The following is a 21,973-nucleotide window of genomic DNA, read 5'->3' on the forward strand; positions in this document are numbered from 1 at the left end:
GTGCACAGAAGCAAAAGGACGGAGACAAACCCAAAAAGCAAAGAGCAAATAGCATAAACAAATCTGAGGAAAGAGACAAGGCACAGGACAAACTGACTCACCTTTGAAAAAGTGAGTCCTCTCTGCTCCTTCTCTGCTCCCTCCTTCTCCTGTGTGTGCTCCTTCTTTGCTCCCTCCTTGCACTTAGGTTTCGTTACTGTTGGAAGAGGTGAAAACGAAAGCAGTGTTGATATGTTAGTTCAAAATCTATATTTGGGGAAGGCGGGCTATTTTTAGTTTAAACATACCGTCGCGTTTATAAACGCGTGTATATTCGTGTGTATGATGTTTTAGCCGCGTTTATACACGCGTTTTGCAGGAATTACCCGCGTTAATACACGCGATTTTTAGGAAGTAGCCGCGTTAATACACACAATTTTTAGGAAATAGCCGCGTTAATACACGCGATTTTTATACTTTCATTAAAAACATATTATGATTTTGTGTTTTCTGGTTTGTACATAGGATGTCATCAACCTCTTCAAGCAGTTCTGGGGAAGATGAGACAATGCGTCATCGTAATCGCGATGTGTGGTTGGGACAACGGATCAAATGTATGTGTAATCGATGTCAAGGATGTATTGTACGAGCACGTCGAATTACCTTGAATCACATCTCCATGTATGGAGAATGGAATCAAACAGGTTTAGAGGTGAGTAGATGTAAATTGATGGTATTCAAATGACTCATGGTATCCAAATTAAATTAATAGAGTTGTAATATATAAACTCTAATTGAAGCAGGATGCAGTACCACACCCTAACATGGTACCCTACGCGCGACGAGAGCACGTAAAGCGTCGACGAGATGATGCTGGAGCTTCGGGATCTATTGTCAGAGATGAGTGGGAAAGGGATGACAATAGCCCTGCACCCCACGAAGTTGTGGAAGAGGAGGTGCTTGATGATATGGTGCGGAATCTTTTTAAGGATGATCCCAAAGGTATGGACGACGATGATATGGAACAAGAGCATCTTTATAAGGCTTCATCGACACCGGTGTTTGAAGGGTGTACATTCTCTGTTTTACGTGCTTCACTTGAACTACTTAATATACAAACAGTTTATGGATGGAGCAATGCAAGTCTTGACGCATTATTGAAGTAAGCATTCTAACTTACAAATTTGAATTAGTGGTTTAAGGTTTAGGATTTAAGACTAATTATAATTGATGATATTGGATACAGGCTATTATCAAACATGCTTCCAAAGGAAAATAGACTACCCACCTCAAGAGACATAGCGAGGCGCTATGTGACATCTCTTGGAGGACTGGATTATGATAAAATACATGCATGCGTCAATGATTGCATTCTCTTTCGTGGGACGCATAAGGAGGCTCTACATTGTCCCACTTGTGGTGAAGCAAGGTACAGAACAGATATGAAGAGTTTTGATGTACCTCGTAAAGTCTTGCGACACTTTCCTATAATTCCTCGCATCAAACACATGTTCAAGTGCAAATCCATAGCAGAGCTCATGTCATGGCATTCCTCACATCGATCGGATGATGGCATGTGGAGAATTCCCGCAGACACTCCTGGTTGGAAGCATATTGAAGATGAGTGGCCCAGCTTTAAAACAGAGCCCAGAAACTTGAGACTTGGCCTGGGTATGGATGGAGTGAATCCATTTGGTTTCAAAAGCACCGCATACAGCGTGTGGCCAGTTGTGTTGGTGAATTACAACCTTCCACTATCAATGGCGATCAAGAAGGGACATCTTATGTTATCCCTTCTAATTCCAGGGAAACATAAAGTCAAGCATATGGATGTTTATCTTGAACCATTGATTGATGAGTTGGAGGAACTATGGAGAGGTGTTGCGGTGGTGGACATTAGTAGGCCTCCCTCCTCTCGACACTTCGACTTAAAAGCAGTGTTGATGTGGACAATGCATGACTTTCCAGGATACAACGATTGTTCTGGTAAGAATTCTAATTACCTCCCTATTCTATTACTATTGGCTATAGATATTAATTAGACGGTTTGACTTTATTATTCTAACTTTTATTTATATTTTAACAGGTTTGAAAATATCGGGTAAACATGCATGTCCTGTTTGTGGCCCTTCGTTAGTACATGAGTATGCTGACGGTTTGTGTAAGACTATATTCGATAATCATCATCGATTTCTCCCCTCAGATCATCCTAAATATGTTGCTAGTAAGAGTAACATTCCTCCACAAACACTTCGTGCAAAAGATTGGAAGCGTATTTGGGAGTCTACAACTATTCTTCCTCCAGATGGCATGAACAGGTATAGTGATGTTTTTTTAATCTTGTTTTGTGTAGTCTCTAATTGGATTAAAGGTCACATAGAGCAATCCCTTGTGTAGGTACTCCATTTTTTTTTGGCTGCCATATTGGACCCATCTTAAGATCAACCATCTTCTTGATCCCATGCACATCTTCAAGAATGTGGGATCTGGTATTTGGGAACATATTATTGGTAAACGAGACAATGTTAGCGTACGTGAGGACTTGCGGGTCGCAGGACGTATGCGTCAAGCTTGGCCACGAGAGGTGGGTGGGCACGTTCGTCTTCCGCCTGCACCATGGATTATATCAAAGGCAAGCAGAAAGAGCTCTCTTTCGGAGGCAACATGGCTCTCGGAAGGCGTACCCTAAGCATCTAGCAACACTTCCGAATGATATCCATGTTGATTGGTTGCATGAGGAAATGGAGAGAGCAGAGAGCGACGAGGGGCTGCATATCACGGCGAAAGAATGGGAGTATGCACGAGGATGCATGTCAAAGGTACATAGAACTAATGTTTTGCATTAGTTGTAAGTGATTTGCTTTTAATATTTATTCACATTGCTTACACAAATATTGCTTCTATTTTGGTCCAGTGCACTATGTTCAATGCTATATGGTGTGAAGGCAAGCATTTTCGAACACAAAGAATTGATGAAAAGAGAAATACACAAGATTGCGGTGTCATTAGTAGCTTTGAGGGAGCTAATGGAAAAATGGATGATTATTGTGGCATAATCCAAGACATATTTAGGCTTGACTTTCGTCGCTTCTTTGTGTATGTTTTGGATGTCAAATGGCAAATGAACGTGGTGGAAAAAGGGCCTGATGCAACGATAAAACGCCATGCAAGTGGATATGTAACTATTGACTCTACAAAGTTCTGGCAAACAAAGAAAGATAGGCTCGTATTGCCACAACAATGTGAGCAGGTATGCATTTTTTTACTAATGTGTTTCATGTACATATATATCTAAGCTCGCGTACCCCTTGACTTTTGATATGCTAATTAATTACTGTACTATGTGTATTTGAGCAGGTTATCTATCTACCAATGGTGCATGACATCAAATGGTGGTACGTCATCCCTATTGCACCACGTTCCAAAGTGATGTATAATACATTCACTGATATGGAGCATATGGAGGATGTAACAAGCCGCAATGAAGATGATGTCGAACATGCCATTGAAGATGTTGTGATCGATGATCAAGAAATAAGAGATGATCATGATAATGAGGATGAGCATACCATTTCTCATGATCATGAGAATGACCCTACCATTGAGGATGATGGTGATGTTGATGAGGATGATCAGGACATCGATACCATTATCAATGGAGTACAGAATATCGATAGTGGAATAAATTTAATCGTAGCCTTACAAATTGATCAAATGGATATTGATGTTGATCGTTTGGCAAGGATGGATCTTATTGAAGATGAGATCGAACCCTAACCAATCCGTCACTGTACATTCTAAATTGATGACATTTCTATCATCTCATATGCATGATTTATTTTTAAATATATTTCATTGTTGTAAATGCATGTAGTGGGATTGTGTAATGATGTATACTGTAATGTACTGTGAGATGGTTTAAAGAAAATAGTTTTTAATTTTGTAAAGGAATTCAGTTTTTTTTCAGTTTTTCTCTGCCATGCATGTATTAATCCGTGTATAGTAGCGTGTATTAATCCGTGTATAATAGCGTGTATTAATCCGTGAATATTAGCGTGTATAGATGCGTGTATTACTGCGTGTATATAAACGCGTTTATACACGCGTTGATAAATGCAAATATACACGCGAACTTAAATGCTAAAATACACGCGCCCGATTCTATTCAAATACAAGCGCGACCATACACGCGTTCATAATTTATCGCGTGTATGAAACGCGTGTATGGCAGCATTGTCTTGTAGTGTGTCCCAACAGAGTAAAACCACCTCTGAGCCACCGATGATGTAGGCCATGTGGTAGATGTATGTGTGAGCACTTTAGTCAAGGTCACGGGCACTTGTAGTAGCCTTGGACACATAGAGAGAGAGAGAGTGTCAAGGACTATGAGTTTAGGGACTTGAGGCACTGGTCACAGGCTATCAAGTAAGAGGGAACTTGATATAGGGTTCAAGTGTGCTAGGAGTATTCACTTGAGGGGAGGTGTTGAAATAAACAAGTGAATAGGGTGTGTGCAAGAACAAGCCCTTGGCAAGAGGCTGTAAAAGAGAATCTGTAAATGTGAGAGAACCTGTGAAAAGGTGAGAAGTATCTACTGGGAGAGAATAAAGGGTAGCATGAGGAGATTTAGGAGGTGTGGAGATATTTTGGGAGAGGTGGAGAGAATCAAGCAAAAGAGGTGGAGTGAATCAAGGAGAAATCTCAGTGGGATTGGATGCTTGGATGCTTGGATGTAAACTCTATAAATTGAGGCATTGGCCTAATGAGAATTTGCTGGTTTTTGATTATCCATGCCTACATTAAGCTATCAGTTAATTGCTCACACATCTTAATTATCATCTAATCTCTTTGTTAATGATTTTGATTCTAGCATTTGATCCACCATAGCTCATCACATTTCTGTAATTTTAACAGCTTTTTCCATCAGCACTGCACTTCACTCTTACTGTGGAGCATAGTGTAGGGCAACATTCACAGCTTTATCACCCTACTGCTACACGTTCACAGCATCACTTAAGGTTGGTCATGTCCACCACTCCCGGCTAGTTCAGGTGTGAAACCTTTGTTGGTGTAACACTTAAGAGTTACAAGCTCTATGTGGACAACTCTTGTGGTGACAATGAGAGGTGGGTCTTCTCAAGTGCTAGCTAGCATCCTTGTGGTTGCCTCTTCTACGAGATGGTAGGTAAGCACAACCAGGTTCCCGGACGACACATGAAAGGTAATCTCTCTTCACTCGGTTAGCCTTGAGCTAGTGAGCTTGGGGGGTGCACTACTAAGAAACCCTATGTGAGTCACGTGTGTTCAAGGGGTATTTCAAAAACCCCTTACCTGTGAATTTTTCTTTACAGACTTATGGGTTTTTTTTAAATCAATAAAAAAACCCCTTTTGTAAATGTATTTCTATAAATTTACTTGAAAATTTTGAATTAAAAAACCCTTCATTGAACTCAAGTGGTATACTTACATATTTTTAGGTGAACCCCCCAAGCTAGTGAGTGTGGTGGGTTTGGGCTTTCTAGCCTCCTTCCACCATAAGCTAAGGTTGGAATTATGCTATTTGATTTGCCCAAGGGTCTTCCCTTTTGATTTTTCTTTGCCCAAAGGTCCAAGACTTATTGCCAAGATGTCCTTTTCTTCATAGTTTTTGTTGCATACTTTTTCCTTTTCCTTGCTATTTAAATGTATCCCCAAGCTCCAAACATACTTGCTTCTCTTTGTTATTTCCAATTCCTTTAAGCTTGATTTTTATCTTTTGCACATGAGCATATTGAAGCTCTAATACCATTGAAACACCAATAGGGTTGGAAGAAATAGTACTTGTGCATGTAATTATACAAATCCAAAACTATAGACAAAAGATTGAATCAAAGTATAGAGAAAGAACAAGATAAAAGAATTTGGGTGCAATCTCCCTCCACCCCCCAGCACGAGTGGCTTCCTCTTCTGACGTGCAGGGTATTTAAAATTTGCATATTTCTAAAAATTATCCCAAGGAGCCAATAATAGCCTTCCTTGTCAAAATTGGGCTTTCCTTTTACATAAATAACCATATGTCTGTATATATAAAATAAATGACAGCCACCCCAACCATACAAAATGCGCGGGATAATATCATCCATAAACATCGCATATGGCCAACTAAGGAAATACTCTACATGACACTGCTAGTTAATGTTCACGTGATATATACAAAACCATCATCAATGCAACACCTTAGTGGTGCTCATCATCTATCTCCACCAACATCAATGATGTCACTTATAAAAATTAATTAGAATCAACACAATCAATCTTGATATATAATAACTTAAAATAGGCACAAACACATATACATAAAATACATTGGCTCATTATAGTATTTAACATGAGCGTGGCTCCAAATGTATAAACCAATAACACTAGCCTATTAGTATTAATGTGGTATCACCCATGATACTATCTACTAGTATCTACTAGTATGGTACAATGGTATCTCAAGTGTCCCAATCAACCATAGAGTGGACTTCAAAACTTCAGGCGAGGTGCACATAACATTGGAGTTGAAAGGAAAAAGGATCTTGAGACTTGAATAATTGAGTCCAAAAGGTTGAATTAGGTTCCTTGAAAACCTTTAAAGATAGGAAGTTAAACAGGAAGTGTTAAGGCAACACATAAAAAAACCTTGAAAGGCACCTTAAAAGGAACTAGAAAGAGCCCTCAAAAAACCTTTCCTCTCAAAGGTAGTAAAATGGATGGTTAAAAGGATAGCTTTGTGGTAATGTACTTTCTTAGTGTGCATTACATCAAGGTTAAAGACTATCCTAAAACTAAACGTGAAACTGGTTATTAGTGATAGTTAAAGGTGTAATTAATCCTTGAAATTGGTTATTATTGGTAGTTAAACTAGGGGATAATAAACGAGGTGGTATTGTGGTATTTGGATTCATTAAATCATGGTCTTAACTTGAACACACCACTTTGAAAGCTATGCTACAAAGTCCTTGACAACCACCGCCTTGGGATGGTTTTCGAGTGGGCTAAAAGGGAAATTTTGTGAGATTATGTCTTATTAGAGATTGTGATTTCTCAAACCTAAAAACGTACTCGAATGCCACCATAGGAGAGTACTTGCAAAATGCGCTAATGTTGTTGTCAATAATATAATGGTGCTCTGTGGAGATGCAATGTTTGAACATGTGATTGCTCGAGGTTAAAATAAAGACTCCAAAAAAGACACCCCTTCATCAAAACAGTTCATGGGGTGGTTTTCTTCAACCACAATCTCATAGATGATGGTTTGCTAAGGTTGAAAAAACTCACAAAAGCCAACCTCAAATGATGCTTAGAGGTGTAGTTTAATATGTGTATTGGCACTGAAAAACACCCTTGCTTGATTTTTGGTGAGTGAGGGTCAATCAAAATGCGATGAGTGTTTATTTATTTATTTTTTCATTGTGATGCATGTAATAAGAAATAAAAGTTAACTTCACAGCTTAACTAGACCTTTAAAAAAAATCCAAAATCTTGCTCTTTAAATACACCAAGGTAGTGGCAAGGAGGATAAAGGAAAATCCATTGGAATGTTTAAAAAAGAATATATAGTTAACCTTGTTTTTGGAGTGTGAACCACTATGTTGAAAGTGAAAAAGAAAAAGCTTCAAATGATATGCAGCTACTAACATGGTCCTACATTTTTAATTAAAAAACATTGAAGGAAAGTTCTTTAGCTTCAAATGATATGCTACTAACATGGTCTAATAGTTTAATTTAAAAATGTTGGAGTAACGTAAATTCTTAAGCTCAGTAAAATACGACAATAGTTCAGTGGATATAGCGATCGAGTTGTTGGTTCAAATTGTAATGTCTACTCCAGTGAAGACGTAACTTGCCGGATGGTAGGTGCGTGTTGTAACCAACATATCCAGTGGTGTAAGTTGTAACCAACATATCCGCGTTGTAATAAAAACATATCCGGGTTGTAAAAAAAAAACAGAAGATTAGTGACCAGACTATTTTGTGTTTTTAAAAAGTAAACTTAAGTTCTATATTAAAAGTGCGAGTACTAGATAGTATGCCTTTACCTCGTGTGTTCGGGAGATCCAAGACAGTATCTCTCCTTCAGAGCGGCTCGCTCAGCCCTCCATACTGGACGGGCACCTGGTCGAGAGAGAGAGAGAGAGAGACACAAGGGTCAGTGAGAGTTTACATACAGGGCTTCTTGACAGCCAGAACTATGGATATCATGAGGAAGGGTTTGATGGCGGTGCTACTAGTAATTCTTGGGCTTTGGCTTGTTGGAGTTCGGCGCGCCGGCCCTTACGCCCTTCAAAGATGAAAGCAAGCTCTTCAAGTGTTTTGCCCTTAGTCTCCGGCATGAAAACAGCGAAGAAGATGACGGAAAGGGAGACAATACTGCCGTAGAGAAAGAAAGCTCCCGCAGGTGTGATTGCCTTTGAGGTGCTCAGAAACGTGAGGGCCACCGTGGCGCTGATCAGACGATTCACCATCACACACAACCCCACAGCTTGCGCACGCAGCCTGAGCGGGAAGATTTCTGATACAAACACCCATGCTACCGGGCCGAAGCCTATGGAAAAAAACGCTACGTAGGCGCAGATGGCGAAGATGCTGATTGCTGCGCCTGTTATGGAGGCGAAGTGCTGCTGCTTGGAGAGATTTAAAGTGATGAGAGTGTCTCCTGACATGGAGTTTATCCGCAGGAGGATGAAGGCGGTTCCGACAGTGAAGAGGCTGAGGGTGACTCCCACGGCGCTTGTGATCAAGAGGGGTTTCCTTCCTACGCGATCTAGTAGCACCGTGGCGATGAAGTTGAAGATGAACTTGCAGAAGCCCACTCCGACTGTCGCCCCGAGCTTTCCCAGCTTGCTCTGGACACCCGCTTCGCCGAACACGACGGGGCTGTAATAGACGGCGGCATCAATACCGCATGCTTGTTGGAAGAAATGTATTCCTAGCGCACACAGTAGCATGCGGCGCACAGCTGGGGTGGGCGCTAGCAACAGGTCGCGCCACACGCCCTCTCCCTGCTTTTTAGCTTTTCCGAGCGCCACCTCGTACTGCTCAGCCGTCGGATCTTTGGCAGGGTCGAGGTCGACAAAGCCCACTGTTTCCATGATTTCGCCGAGGCGGAGGTTGGCCTCCTGGGCGTCGCCGTTGCAGGTTTTGATGAGCACGGCTCGGGCCTCGGGGGTGCGTTTCTGCGTGACGAGCCAGCGAGGCGACTCCGGCATGATAAGAACGCCGACGGCTAACAACACCGCCGGAAGCATGCCGACGCCGAGCATGAGGCGCCAATTGTAAGTAGAGGGAAGCCCTTCAAAGGCGAAGCTAACAAGGTAGCCTAACAAGATGCCGAAGTTGATGAAAACCTCCGTCAAAGAGACCAGAGAGCCTCTTATCCTCGCCGGAGAAAGCTCTGCAGAGTACACAGGCGCTATCATCATAGCAAAGCCCACCCCTATCCCTGCCACCAGCCTCCCCAACAGCAACACACCGAATGATGGCGAGCCTGCCATTATCGCCGCCCCGCCGAAGAAAATGCCTGCAGCTATCAACATTGTCAGCCTCCTCCCTATCAGATCAGACAGCCTCCCTGACATCGCCCCTGGTCCCATAATTGAGATCAGATGCAATGAGCCCACCACAATCTCTTGCTCCACTAACCCTAGTCTCAAATCTTCGCTTACAAACAATAATGCTCCGCCCATCACACCCATATCTGCACCAAACATTATAATTAAAGCTTTAGCAGATTAATCCCACATATAGTAGCTAAATATTATTAATCCCAGATATTGTAGGTTAAGAAAATTAGTCCGAGATATTGTTATGACCTCAACAACAGGAGTGCTAAGAAGAGTGGAATCCATGGCCACATAAAATGACACTCTGATCTTTCTAACACTTTGACTGAGAGATACAAGGGAAATATAACTAAGACATAGTTCTGTTGGGAAGTACAATTAAGACGTTGTTCTGCTTTGAGCACAACAGTATTGATCATGTACTCTAGCATGGGACCGTATTTCCTTTAATATCTGAGCATATCGATGTTGTTTGAATAGCTAGTCTATAAAGGAGATATCTGCACCATGGCAAGTTTCAAATAGAACTCGCAAACTCCAATTACATGGCTAAGCTTCTTCTCCTAATTTATTAGTTAGTTAATAATTGCTTCATATATAGATTAACTTCCAACATAGCTAACCTTCACCAGCTAATCCATGGAGAAGAATTTAACCTACCCAAGTGACTATTATTAGCTAATCTTTTTAGATGTTTTGGGTATGATTTATTGATTGCTTACCATAGCCAAGAAGCGTAGAGCTAACTGTTGCAATGATGGTGCAGAACACGACGTACTTCCCCATTTAGGGTGGCACAGGGGGTTTGCTTTCCACATCCATGGCTGCATGCTGCATCTCAGCTACTTGATCGTTGCTCATATTGGAGAGAGAATAACACTCTCTAATTAAGGGCTAATCAAGCTTCTACTGGTGGTTAAAACTAACAAGGGAATCGTGAATATGGGGCTGGAAATGCTTGAGCAGCTACTCATTGTAGTCCTCGATATCAACAAGTCAATAAAAGTCTTGCATGAAGCGATAGGATGATGGTGACTTAAAGGTTGGGTGTGAGGTCGTCGCCCTATGATGGTGAAGTGAAGCCTCATCATTCAGCATGCAGATGCATACTGACCAAAAAAAAAAAAAGGGTAACGTCGTGGAGGGTAGAAAACTATAATTTTATCTTCCAAGATTAAAGGTTAATTATTCGTTAATCTCATTGAAATCATCGTCTTGTTAGATTAGTGTGCAACCAGCTACAAGTTGGCCAGGATGGCCTCACGTATAGAAGGCGCGGTGCATTTAAGAAGTGGGGAGCATGGGAGCGCACGCAAAAGGAAACATGGGTAACCGTTCGATTTCAGTGGGGTGATTTCGGGTAGCAAGGGTTGGGTTATAAGCAAGTCGCACATTTATGGACTTGCGAAATGCATGTAGCGTACTGGTAGAGTATTTGCATGGTTACGTGGGAGCACAGGTTCGAAAACAGATGTTAGGTTGCAGGCTGCGTTGAACTTGGGCACGCTCGAGTAAAATCAGGTTTTTTAAATCTCGAGGGTTAAAAAGGCCTGGAGATGCCTACCCAACTTCCACACCGTTGATGCCACGCTGCCCTTTTTTAAATGCACCGTGCCTTTTTTTTTCAAAAAAAGGCGTGATTTGAATTATAGGAGAAGAGACTTACAAATCAGGGTTAGATAGGCCTTTATAACAGGTCCCGTCAGTTTTGCATGTTAGTAATAATGAGATTACAAGGGCGCGACAGTGAGTGGCTGTGACCAACTCAACTGCCTCTTATGGCCTGAGTGCCAATTCTTAGTCAGTTCTACAATTACCTGCAGAGTGCAGAAATGTTCATAGCTTGATCCCACCAGTAGAGGCCAGATGATGAAGGGGGGAAGCAGCGCGCAGGACCTGAGCTTTTCAGAAGGTGGTAGACCTGGAAGCTGGTTCCTCTCGTGGTCCTTTATCTGCTACACAGGTCACATTGCCTTATCTTTCTCTTCAGATTGCCTGGTTTGGTCCCTAATTCCTGTCTGTATGTCATTCCTCTTTTGAGACTTTTTTGTGTTATCCCTTGTCTTTTGTTCTTGGGCTATGGGAGAGAGGTATGATTACTGTTGCTTGTTGATTGCTTCTATAAGAGCTCTATCCTTGGATAGGAAAGAGGGCTTGGGTTTGTTTAGTCCAGTAGTCGGCTTTAAGGTCCATTCTGGCCTTCAAATTTCAATACTTCTCCCCACCTGAAAGACAGAAAAAATCCCTAACTTATAGAGAATCTTGCAAACTTTTGCACTCAGTTTGAGTGCTTTTGCAAACCATTCTATTTGGCCATGTGGTGATCAACATGTTGCACATGGAATGGAGATAGGGACATAGTTCAATCAATACAACACAGGGACATTCTTCAAGTATGAAGATATTGGTTTTACTCCATTTGTATATATACATATATTGGCACATTAAAGAGAAAGTTAAAAAGATATTAGAGGTGGGTTTTTTTGCCTGTTCGATGCCATGGGTTGGCCTCAACATCATTTTTCCTTTACAAAAAAAACAAATCAAATTCTCTTATTAATTACTCTAAGCGATTATTGCCAATATCCCCATAACTTTATAATATTGTGCATTCAGATCTTTAGTTTCTTTGAAAACTTATGGCAATCCTATAGTGTCTCCTATATCCATGCTTATGAGCTAACACAGAGCTCTATGCTCTATGCGTGCATCTATAAAATGTTTATGGTGCACTAGTGGACATTCTCGTGTAGTGCATGGGTCAAACATGATCAACTCTATAATATAAATAATACCTCAAGTTTTTAAACATTTAGAAGGTCATTTAGAACGTGTTTAGAATGATCATTGTAGTACTATGTGTGTGTGTGTGTGTGTGTGTGTGTGTGTGTGTGAGAGAGAGAGAGAGAGAGAGAGACTTTTACTTTTGTAACCACACTTCCAGGTCTTATTATCTTGAACCATTGTTTGTGTGTGTGTGTGCATGTTTGACTTTTCCTTTTATAACCACACTTCTCCAAGTCCATTACCTTGAACAATATGAAGCATATAATGTCCCAACAACCAACTATTAATCAATCAAGAAAAGGGCTTCTATTTCATGTATATAACATATATGGACATCAAGGACTTGAAACATATGCAAAACAACAAATAGTATCGCCCATTAGGACATTTTGGAGGTCATTTGTAGGGCCTTGTAAGAAAATCGTCGATTCTTATTTTCTCTCTCTAGAAAAACTCTTGAAATGTTAAAATAAAGAGAACGTAAAAGTCATAAAAGTGTACTCTCTGAGCCAAAGGTAATCTTCTCCTAGGCGGCCATCATAAAGTTTGTTGGAACCTTCTTTGAAATGATACAGTCGAAATTGCAAGAATAAAGTTAGTTCCAGAGGATGTTATTGCACGACAGAAGACAGTTTGGAGGGAATGAGAACCTTCATCTCCAATTTTTAAAAGACAAATGCAAGCCTTTTCTCACCATAGCAAGTTATATTCTTTCACTCTACCTCGTATCCAACTTACTCATTTCTAGAACACTTCAATGGACAACCATATACATACTCATTCTATTGAAGAGTCTAATCCTGAAAGCATTAAGAGAAAGTACCATCTACACATTGATCTCTAGATAGTGAGTATGCGCTGAAGAGCGGTTCTCTCTACTGTGCAATATAGTGCTCATAGAGTACTACCGTGCAATATAGTGCTCATAGAGTACTACCGATCAACAAATGTGTTAAGAAACACAATGTCAATCCGAGGACTCGACCCGATTAGTGCATGAAGGCTTATTCCTTGAGAGAGAGCTCACATACACGAACCACCACTTGACGATTCAACCATTCAAACATCTCAATCAATCTCTCAATCCCTTAATCCCACTACACTAATCAAGAGAACAAGCAATGCATGGCAATCTCATAATCCCATTCTAACATTGATTAAATCTTAGCTTTCCCTAATGCAAGCAAACCCATAAGCGTGCATCTACTAACCCACAAGCTTAAGCAAGCATAGAATGTAACATTTGTTGAAAGAACGGTAGAGGAGGAGGAGACACACACACAGGAGCAAACCCTAATGTATATTGCAAACCCTAATCATAGAGGGAAGCCATGTCCACTCTGACACAAAGCATAATGCACTAATCCATAATCCACACAACACACAATGAGTTGTATCCACACTCTACTAACCCTAGCTAATGTCCACACACTATGACCAGCTGGACACGTAGTCATTTATGTCTCACACATGTTCCTACCTAATCTACCAGCACATAGCATAGCTGGCTCACACTGACATCGAGCTTGAATCTCAACAGCCCCTCTCAAGCTCATGATGTACTGCCGATGAAGATGTAGATGAGCTTGGGATATCAAGACTCTCAACACTCCCCCTCAAGCTCATCCCATGTACTCCCAACATAGTCCGGAAGTACTCAAACTTCTCCCTGCTAAGTGGCTTCGTGAAGATGTCTGCCACCTGCTCATCAGTCTTCACATAGTGAAGAGCAACTGTACCATCCAGCACCTTTTCTCTGACAAAGTGATAATGGACCTCTATGTGTTTGGTCCTCGCATGAAATACTGGATTCTTTGCCAACTGCATACTGCTCATGTTGTCACAATGTATGACAACTTTGCCATCAAGAGGCTCACATAAATCTGCCAAGAGACTCTTTAACCATATAGCCTCACAAGTAGCAATGGCTGCACCTCTGTACTCAGCCTCTGTACTGGACAAAGCAACTGTAGGTTGCTTTTTGCTACTCCAACTCACCACAGCACTGCCAAGTGTAAAAGCATATCCACTAGTAGACCTCCTGTCATATGCGCTACCTGCCCAATCAGCATCTGTGTAGCCATGTATGTCCAAGCTTTTACCACTCTCATAAAATAAACCATAATGTGCTGTGGTTTTCACATATCTCATGATGCGTCTCACTGCATCCAAATGTGGTTTCCTGGGGCTCTGCATAAACTGGCTAACTAGCCCCACTGCATAACTCAAATCTGGGCGTGTGATAGTCATATATATGAGACTACCAACCATCTTCCTGTACATAGAAGGATCATCCAATTCCTCGCCATAATCAGCCCGCAACTTTACATTTTGCTCCAATGGTGTACTCATAGGTTTACACCCTGTCATGCCATACTTTGCCAACATATCCAATGCATATTGGCGCTGTACTAACCAAGTACCTGCATGATCTTTCACCACTTCAATGCCAAGGAAGTATCTCAACTCACCAAGATCTTTCATGTCAAATTGCCCACTCAAGGCTTTCTTGACATGCATCACATCTGCACCATGATCACCTGTAATAATCAAGTCATCCACATAGATGACTAGTAACACAATCCCATGCTGTGTCTTCTTCACATACAGTGAAGAGTCTGCTGTAGAAGTCTGAAAACCAAGTGAGATAAGATATCTGCTCATCTTATCACTCCAAGCACGAGGTGCTTGCTTTAGACCATACAATGCCTTTTTCAACCTGCATACGTGAGTGGGATATCTAGGGTGTACATACCCTTCTGGCTGTGCCATGTATACTTCCTCTTGTAGATCTCCATTCAGAAATGCATTCTTAACATCCATCTGATGCATTTCCCAGCCATTAGCTGCAGCCATAGCAATGACTGCTCTCACTGTGCCCATCTTAGCCACTGGGCTAAACGTCTCATCATAATCCAATCCATGGGTCTGTGCATAACCCTTTGCTACCAATCTTGCCTTATGTCTTTCAATAGAACCATCAGATTTGCACTTCACTTTGTAAACCCATTTACATCCAATAACATTCTTATCCTTTGGTAGTGCAACCAAGTCCCATGTATCATTATGGACCAATGCGTCCATCTCCACATCCATTGCTTTTTCCCATACATGCTCTCCAATAGCCTCTGTGTAGCATGTAGGTTCCACATGCTTTACCATAGATGTCATATATGCATAGTGCATAGCAAAATCTCTGTATGTCAACCTGTCAACAGGATATCTGACCCTCTGGGATCTCCGCAATGCATGCGGGTCACTCTGTACACCTGTGACTCTAGCATGTGGTGGCACATATCTGTCCTGTCTAGCACCAGGTGTGCGTAAAACAGGTATGCCAAGCTCCTCATCCAAACTTTCAGAACTGGATGACTCATATCCTGTGATTCCAATTCCTTCGACTTTCTTTTTGCCTTTATCCATAGCACTACTGCCAGTGCTTACACTCTCATGCCTCAAACGTCCTGACCATGGACGTACACTGCTACTCTCAGCTTCTGCTGCTGGCCCAGACATAGTAGTAGAGCTAGAACTTGCTTGTGATGGCAAGTTCACAGGCACATCTGCTTCCAGTGACTCAATAACACCCTCATCTTTTGCCTTATACCAACTAGCAAGCTCATCAAACACCACATCACGTGAGATGACCACTTGTCTAGTTTGTGGATTATAACACTTGTAGGCTTTTCGATCCTGTGCATATCCCACAAATATACATTTCTCTGCCTTAGGATCCAACTTCCTTCTTCTTTCATCAGGCACATGCACATAGGCTATGCATCCAAAAACTTTAAGATGTCCAATGTCTGGCCTGTAACCTGTGAGCCGCATCTCTGGCGTGCTTCCATGAATGGCTGCTGTAGGTGTTTTGTTCAATATATAAACTGCAGTAGCACATGCTTCTGCCCAATAGTAATCTGGCATGCTCTTTTCATTAAGCATTGCCCTTGCCACTTCACATATAACTCTATTCTTCCTCTCAGCCACACCATTCTGCTGAGGTGTATACCTGCATGTCAATTGTCTCCTTATTCCATGCTTCCTCAAGAAATGTTCAAAAGCTTTTGAGGTGTATTCACCACCTCCATCTGTCCTCAGACATTTAATCCAACAGCCATACTGCTTTTCTGCAAAAGCTTTGAAATCCATGAATTTTTCCAATACTTCACTCTTCTCCCTGAGAAAGTATATCCATGTCATCCTGCTAAAGTCATCAATGAATGTAACATAGTATAAACTGCCTTTGATAGATGGGTTTTGTGCAGGACCCCATACATCACTGTGTACAATCTCAAGTGGCCTGTTACTCATATTTCCTTCTCTAGGAAATCTCAATCTTGCCTGCTTCCCAAACTGACAGGCTTCACAAACATGCATATGTCCATCATATTTGAACCTAGGCAATCCATTGACAATGCCTCTTGTTTGCATGTTCTTTAATCTCTGTATATTTACATGGCCAATCCTCTTGTGCCACATATCAATATCCTGTACCACATTCCTGCTCTTTGAGAACATGGCTGATTTTAGCTCAGGAATTCCAGCATCCAGCTTAAACAGTCTTCCTTCTTTCTTGCCTTTAGCAATCACTCTACATCCATGTTTAAAATCTTCAACGAAGCATCCATGCTCATTGAAGCGAACCTGTAATCCCTGTTCTACCATTTGACCAACTGAGGCCAAGCTTTTAGTGATCGAAGGCACATACAGCACATCTGACATAGACTTTGTCTGACCATTATGCATGACCAATGGTACACTTCCAACATGTGTAATGACATGCTGGGTATCATCACCTGTTTCCACATAGCCCTTCACATCGATGGGCTTCATATGCTCAAACCATTCTCCATGGCATGTCATATGATTTGATGCTCCTGAGTCCATGTACCAAGTATCATCATTCTCAGCATTTGTCGTCATAGAACCCACAACATGCTTCATGGCAAACAAATGATTTGCAGTTCCATCATTGCTACTTGATGCATAGTTGCCACCATGTTGTGCATAGTTTCCACCATAATGACCACCACGTTGTGCTCTTCCCCCTCTCAAATCATTCTGTTTGCGAAAGCAATCTCTCGCCATATGACCATATTTGCCACAATAATGGCATTCCACATCTTGCATTGAATTTTGTTGGCCTTGCCAACGTCCTCTACCACGGGGGGTACCTCTGCCTCTTTGTGGTGCATAACCACGACCACCTCGAGCACCATAAGAAGGCTGAAAATTATGTTGTGGAGGTCTATCCTGCCATCCACGACCATTACCACCACGTCCACGTGATGCGAATCTCCCCCTGCCTCTAAAACCTCTCTGCGAGTAAAATGCCTGATTTCTGCCATCATCATGGCTAGTAGATGCATCCAGAAATGAATCACTGAGCTTGATTTCCTCAACCAACAAGAGGGAAACCAACTCATCGAAGTCGGGTAAACCTGTACTCCTCACTGAGATAGATGTATCAAAAGATTTGTATTCCTTGCCAAGACCACGCAAGGTAATATCCACCAAATCATCATCAGGCATGGGGGCATTTATTGTGGCCAATGCATCTGCAAACTTCTTGATTTCTTGCACATAATCATGTATGCTCCTTTTATTCCTTTTCACATTGTGTATCTGCTGTCGCAATTGAGACTTGCGAGCACTCGTATCTGTATCAAACATCTTGACCAAAGTATCCCATGCATCTTTGGGATTCTCAGCATCCTGAATGTGTATGAGCATAGCATCAGAAATGCATATAGACAAATAATGCAGCACTTTGAATGCTCTCTCTGACCACTGCTTATGAGCAATAAGCTGCTGCTGTGTAGGTTGCCGAGGTAGCTCAGGCTCTGGCTCAGCACCTGTAATGAGATTCCAAAATCCTTTTCCTTTCAAGTAACTCTTTATCCTGTACTTCCATGCCTGGAAGTTCTTCCTATCCAGCTTTTCACCAACAATCTGAACTGGATTGTCCGACATGTTGCTCAATGCATACACCTTCCGCACACTTCAAATCTGTAAATGAGCCTTCCTCAGCTCAACCACACTCCAATGAATGTTCCAGATACTCCAAGGTAGCCAACAAACTCCAAATTTGATGTAGGAAATCAACCTGTAATCATCCGAGATAAACTGACTCACGCAGTGCGGAATACCCTGTATTGACACGCCTTCCAAGGCTCCAAATCGCAAAGTAATGGTGCAATCAAGTCTAGGAAACTTGCATTGACACCTAATGAACCTCAATGTTGAGTATCAACTCCATTTGACATGTGTAATTATCAATTTTTGAAAACCCCTTTCTCTGTTTTTGAAAAAACCAGAAAAACTAGTAATGATTTGGCTCTAATTCCTTCAATATTTCACCAAATTGAGCAACCAGGCATTCATTGGCTTAGCAATAGTGTCCATCAACTCCATGTAAGAGGAATTTGTCCAATTGTAAAACACCAAAGATTAATTGCTCGATTAAAATGCTCTGTTTCTCTGCAACCAGTGGACAGCCTGTTTTAATCAGCTCATTCCCAGCTCAATTAAGCATCATTGGTCAAACAAATCACATAGCCCTCTTCTCCAAGATGTAAAGCATCCAATTGCTAAAGAGATTGTGGAAGATGTCAAGTAACCAATGAGAAATCAACCTCCTCGTAGTGAAAAGAGCAGAAAATTGCCCTGTTTTCTCTGTATGAGCTGCGCCGCCTGCATTCAGGGTGTTTGGGAGTGTTTAACTTGTTAATTGAAGAGCTAACCAAGTCCCCAACACACTTAGGTATGTGTGCAACAAGTCAATGGTTGAATTTTTACCAAAAATATGCTCCAAATGCATCAAATCTTCACCTCCTTTTCTCTGTTTTGTGAGAGGTCAAAAACCAGAGTTTTCCACTCAATTAAATGCATGTAAATTGCTCCAAAATCACAGTAGGGCTTGCATAAGAGTTGCCATTACATCTCTCATTGTCAGATACATGTTTGCTTTGCCAGAATCACACATATTTCCACCATACATCAATGTTCCCAAGCTTTAATGGAAAGCTTCAAAAACCAGAATTTTGCCTTGCTTTGATTTGCTCTAAAATGCTTTGCTTTTGCCTGTTTCACCTGCAATCCGCTCAAGGATGTTTAGAAGACCTTACCCGGTAGGCCTAGCTTTCAGATCTGATAGTATTTGGTGTGCTCCAAGCTTCACAGCTTCAATGGCAGCTTCACAGCTTCTTTTCACAGCTTCTTCTTCTTCCTCTTCACTCACTCACTCATAAACCCTAATAAACAGCACAAGGCTCTGATACCATGTTGAAAGAACGGTAGAGGAGGAGGAGACACACACACAGGAGCAAACCCTAATGTATATTGCAAACCCTAATCATAGAGGGAAGCCATGTCCACTCTCACACAAAGCATAATGCACTAATCCATAATCCACACAACACACAATGAGTTGTATCCACACTCTACTAATCCTAGCTAATGTCCACACACTATGACCAGCTGGACACGCAGTCATTTATGTCTCACACATGTTCCTACCTAATCTGCCAGCACATAGCATAGCTGGCTCACACTGACATCGAGCTTGAATCTCAACAGCCCCTCTCAAGCTCATGATGTACAGCCGATGAAGATGTAGATGAGCTTGGGATATCAAGACTCTCAACAACATTCACAAACCCACAAGCTCATAGAGAGAGTCTATCCATGAATAACTCATTGCCAATGAAGTGGGCAAGAGCTTGCATCAATGGAGACTACACACACACACACTACAAGCATGCATACACAAGAGAAAGAAAGAAGCATTCAACTAATCATAGATTAATCTACTTCAATGATGCTAAAAGAGATTAAGAGAAAGAAGTGGAGCTTTACTCATTGATTAATGTAGCTTGATGCTCATTAGAGTACAATAGAGAGACTTAGAGAGTTGCCATAGCTTGAGAGCTCAAGAGCTTCACTCAATAGCTTATGAGAATGGCCAAAAAACATCCTCTTTCTTTAGCTAACATCTCTTTTATAGAGATCTCATTGATTAATGGAGCTTGATGCTTATTAGAGTACAATAGAGAGAGTTAAAGAGTTGCCATAGCTTGAGAGCTCAAGAGCTTCACTCAATAGCTTATGAGAATGGCCAAAAAACATCCTCTTTCTTTAGCTAACATCTCTTTTATAGAGATGTCACTAACCCTAGGCCTCTTTCACACATGGGCAGACAACCCCATAAGTGAGCCTTGCTTAATACACTTAGAACTCTCATTTAGAACCCACATTGGCCTAAAACGATTTACATTGCACTTCGGCACAAAAACATGGAAAAATTATGTGCGTCTTTATGTTCCCATGGCTACAACCCTGCTCTCTCGCATTAATTGCTTCCGGCCTCCTTCCATAATCCGTGTTCCCAAGAGTGTTCCCGTGGAACATTCCCCCCTTCCTAAATCGCACACGTCCTCGGGTGCGGTAGAAACAAAAGCTGCAAAAAACAATGGAAGACAAGTAAAGCCTTTTATTGAAAAAAAACCAGCAATGACAATCTCACACGTGAGCATGCAAGTGAAAGGCCGATTAGAGTTTTAAAGAGTGCTAAAAGAAGCGAGTAAATACTAGGCCAAGTGAGACTAAGTGGTAGATAGTGCTATGCAAAGGCAAGTGTGCTTGTACACTGCAGGTTATGACCGCAGTCCCAATGTCCTACAAGTGTTTAAGTTATTCCTAAGTGGCAACCCTACTACTATATATAAGTTATTCCTAAGTGGCAACCCTACTCCTATATATAAGCCATGGTGATTGGACCTTTCTTGCTTAAAAAATAAAAATAAAAAAAAATTATTGTGTAAAGAGCAGAAGATTAAAGAGAATTATTATTTTTAGCTTGATAAAGAGGAAGGTTCCATCCCAATGAGTCCCAAGCAATGGCCAAGAGACCTCCGCCAAGAGAATCTAAAGGCCGCTAAGTATCTCAAGGGCGACAGACCCTTTTCTTTCTTTTTGACATAAGGATTATCCCATGAAGATGAGGGCATCGGTCTCTCGAGGGCCCATAATGTACCCAAGAGTCCTACCAGCATCTATCAAGGCGATAGAGTCCTTGTAGGTCTTCTTCTTAATCTTTTAGACGTCAGTGTTCACCCCATGGAAACCAAGGCATCGGCCCCAAGGTGCTAAAACAACCCAAGGTCCTACCAAGTATTCCACATGGCCGTAGACACGTCATGTCTCAAGTCACTTCTATATATTTTGTTTAGGGCATGTGTTTCGTAAATTTTTGTTTATCGTAGCACCTAGCCCATACCTAAGAGGTAGCTACCACTAGGGATAACTAATATACTTCTAGAGCATAAGAACTTGGCATACTCCGTTGGTATATACTTTACACCGTCTTCAAATAGAAATACCTTTTACTAAGTCCTCTAAGAATCTAGAAATCACTCACCACATAGTAACAACTAATTCAAAACTTAAACCAGCCAGCTGTTTGTGAGCATGCAAACAATATATGTAAAAGTGAAAAGCACATATAGAACAAAAGATTATGATTTGAATACACTTGTTGTAGTGTGCGTTGATGTGGTGTGTTTGTCTTGATGCATTGCTGATGTGCAGATTGCTTCTCTTTGCTCTTTGTAGGCATTGCA

General features: G+C 41.4%; 2 protein-coding genes across 2 annotated transcripts; one reads left to right on the forward strand and one right to left on the reverse strand.

Moving 5' to 3' along the window:
• Nucleotides 1-2,827: 2,827 nt before the first annotated feature.
• Nucleotides 2,828-5,025, forward strand: LOC147627654 (uncharacterized). Its single transcript, XM_086814257.1, has 3 exons — nt 2,828-3,229; nt 3,337-3,717; nt 4,894-5,025. The coding sequence occupies exons 1-3, from the start codon at nt 2,900-2,902 to the stop codon at nt 5,023-5,025; spliced, it is 843 nt and encodes a 280-aa protein (XP_086670383.1). The 5' UTR covers nt 2,828-2,899.
• A 2,948-nt stretch (nt 5,026-7,973) lies between these two features.
• On the reverse strand, nt 7,974-10,547 carry LOC147627655 (polyol transporter 5-like). The gene is made up of 2 exons (XM_086814576.1): nt 10,289-10,547; nt 7,974-9,700 (listed from the first exon to the last, which is right to left on the reverse strand). Exons 1-2 carry the CDS (start codon nt 10,350-10,352, stop codon nt 8,202-8,204), a joined length of 1,563 nt encoding a protein of 520 aa, XP_086670702.1. The 5' UTR covers nt 10,353-10,547; the 3' UTR covers nt 7,974-8,201.
• Between the last annotated feature and the right edge of the window lie 11,426 nt (nt 10,548-21,973).

This window comes from Cibotium barometz, chromosome 20, assembly GCF_041138505.1.
Source record: "Cibotium barometz isolate CiBa-2024 chromosome 20, ASM4113850v1, whole genome shotgun sequence".
Taxonomy (NCBI): Eukaryota; Viridiplantae; Streptophyta; class Polypodiopsida; order Cyatheales; family Cibotiaceae; genus Cibotium; species Cibotium barometz.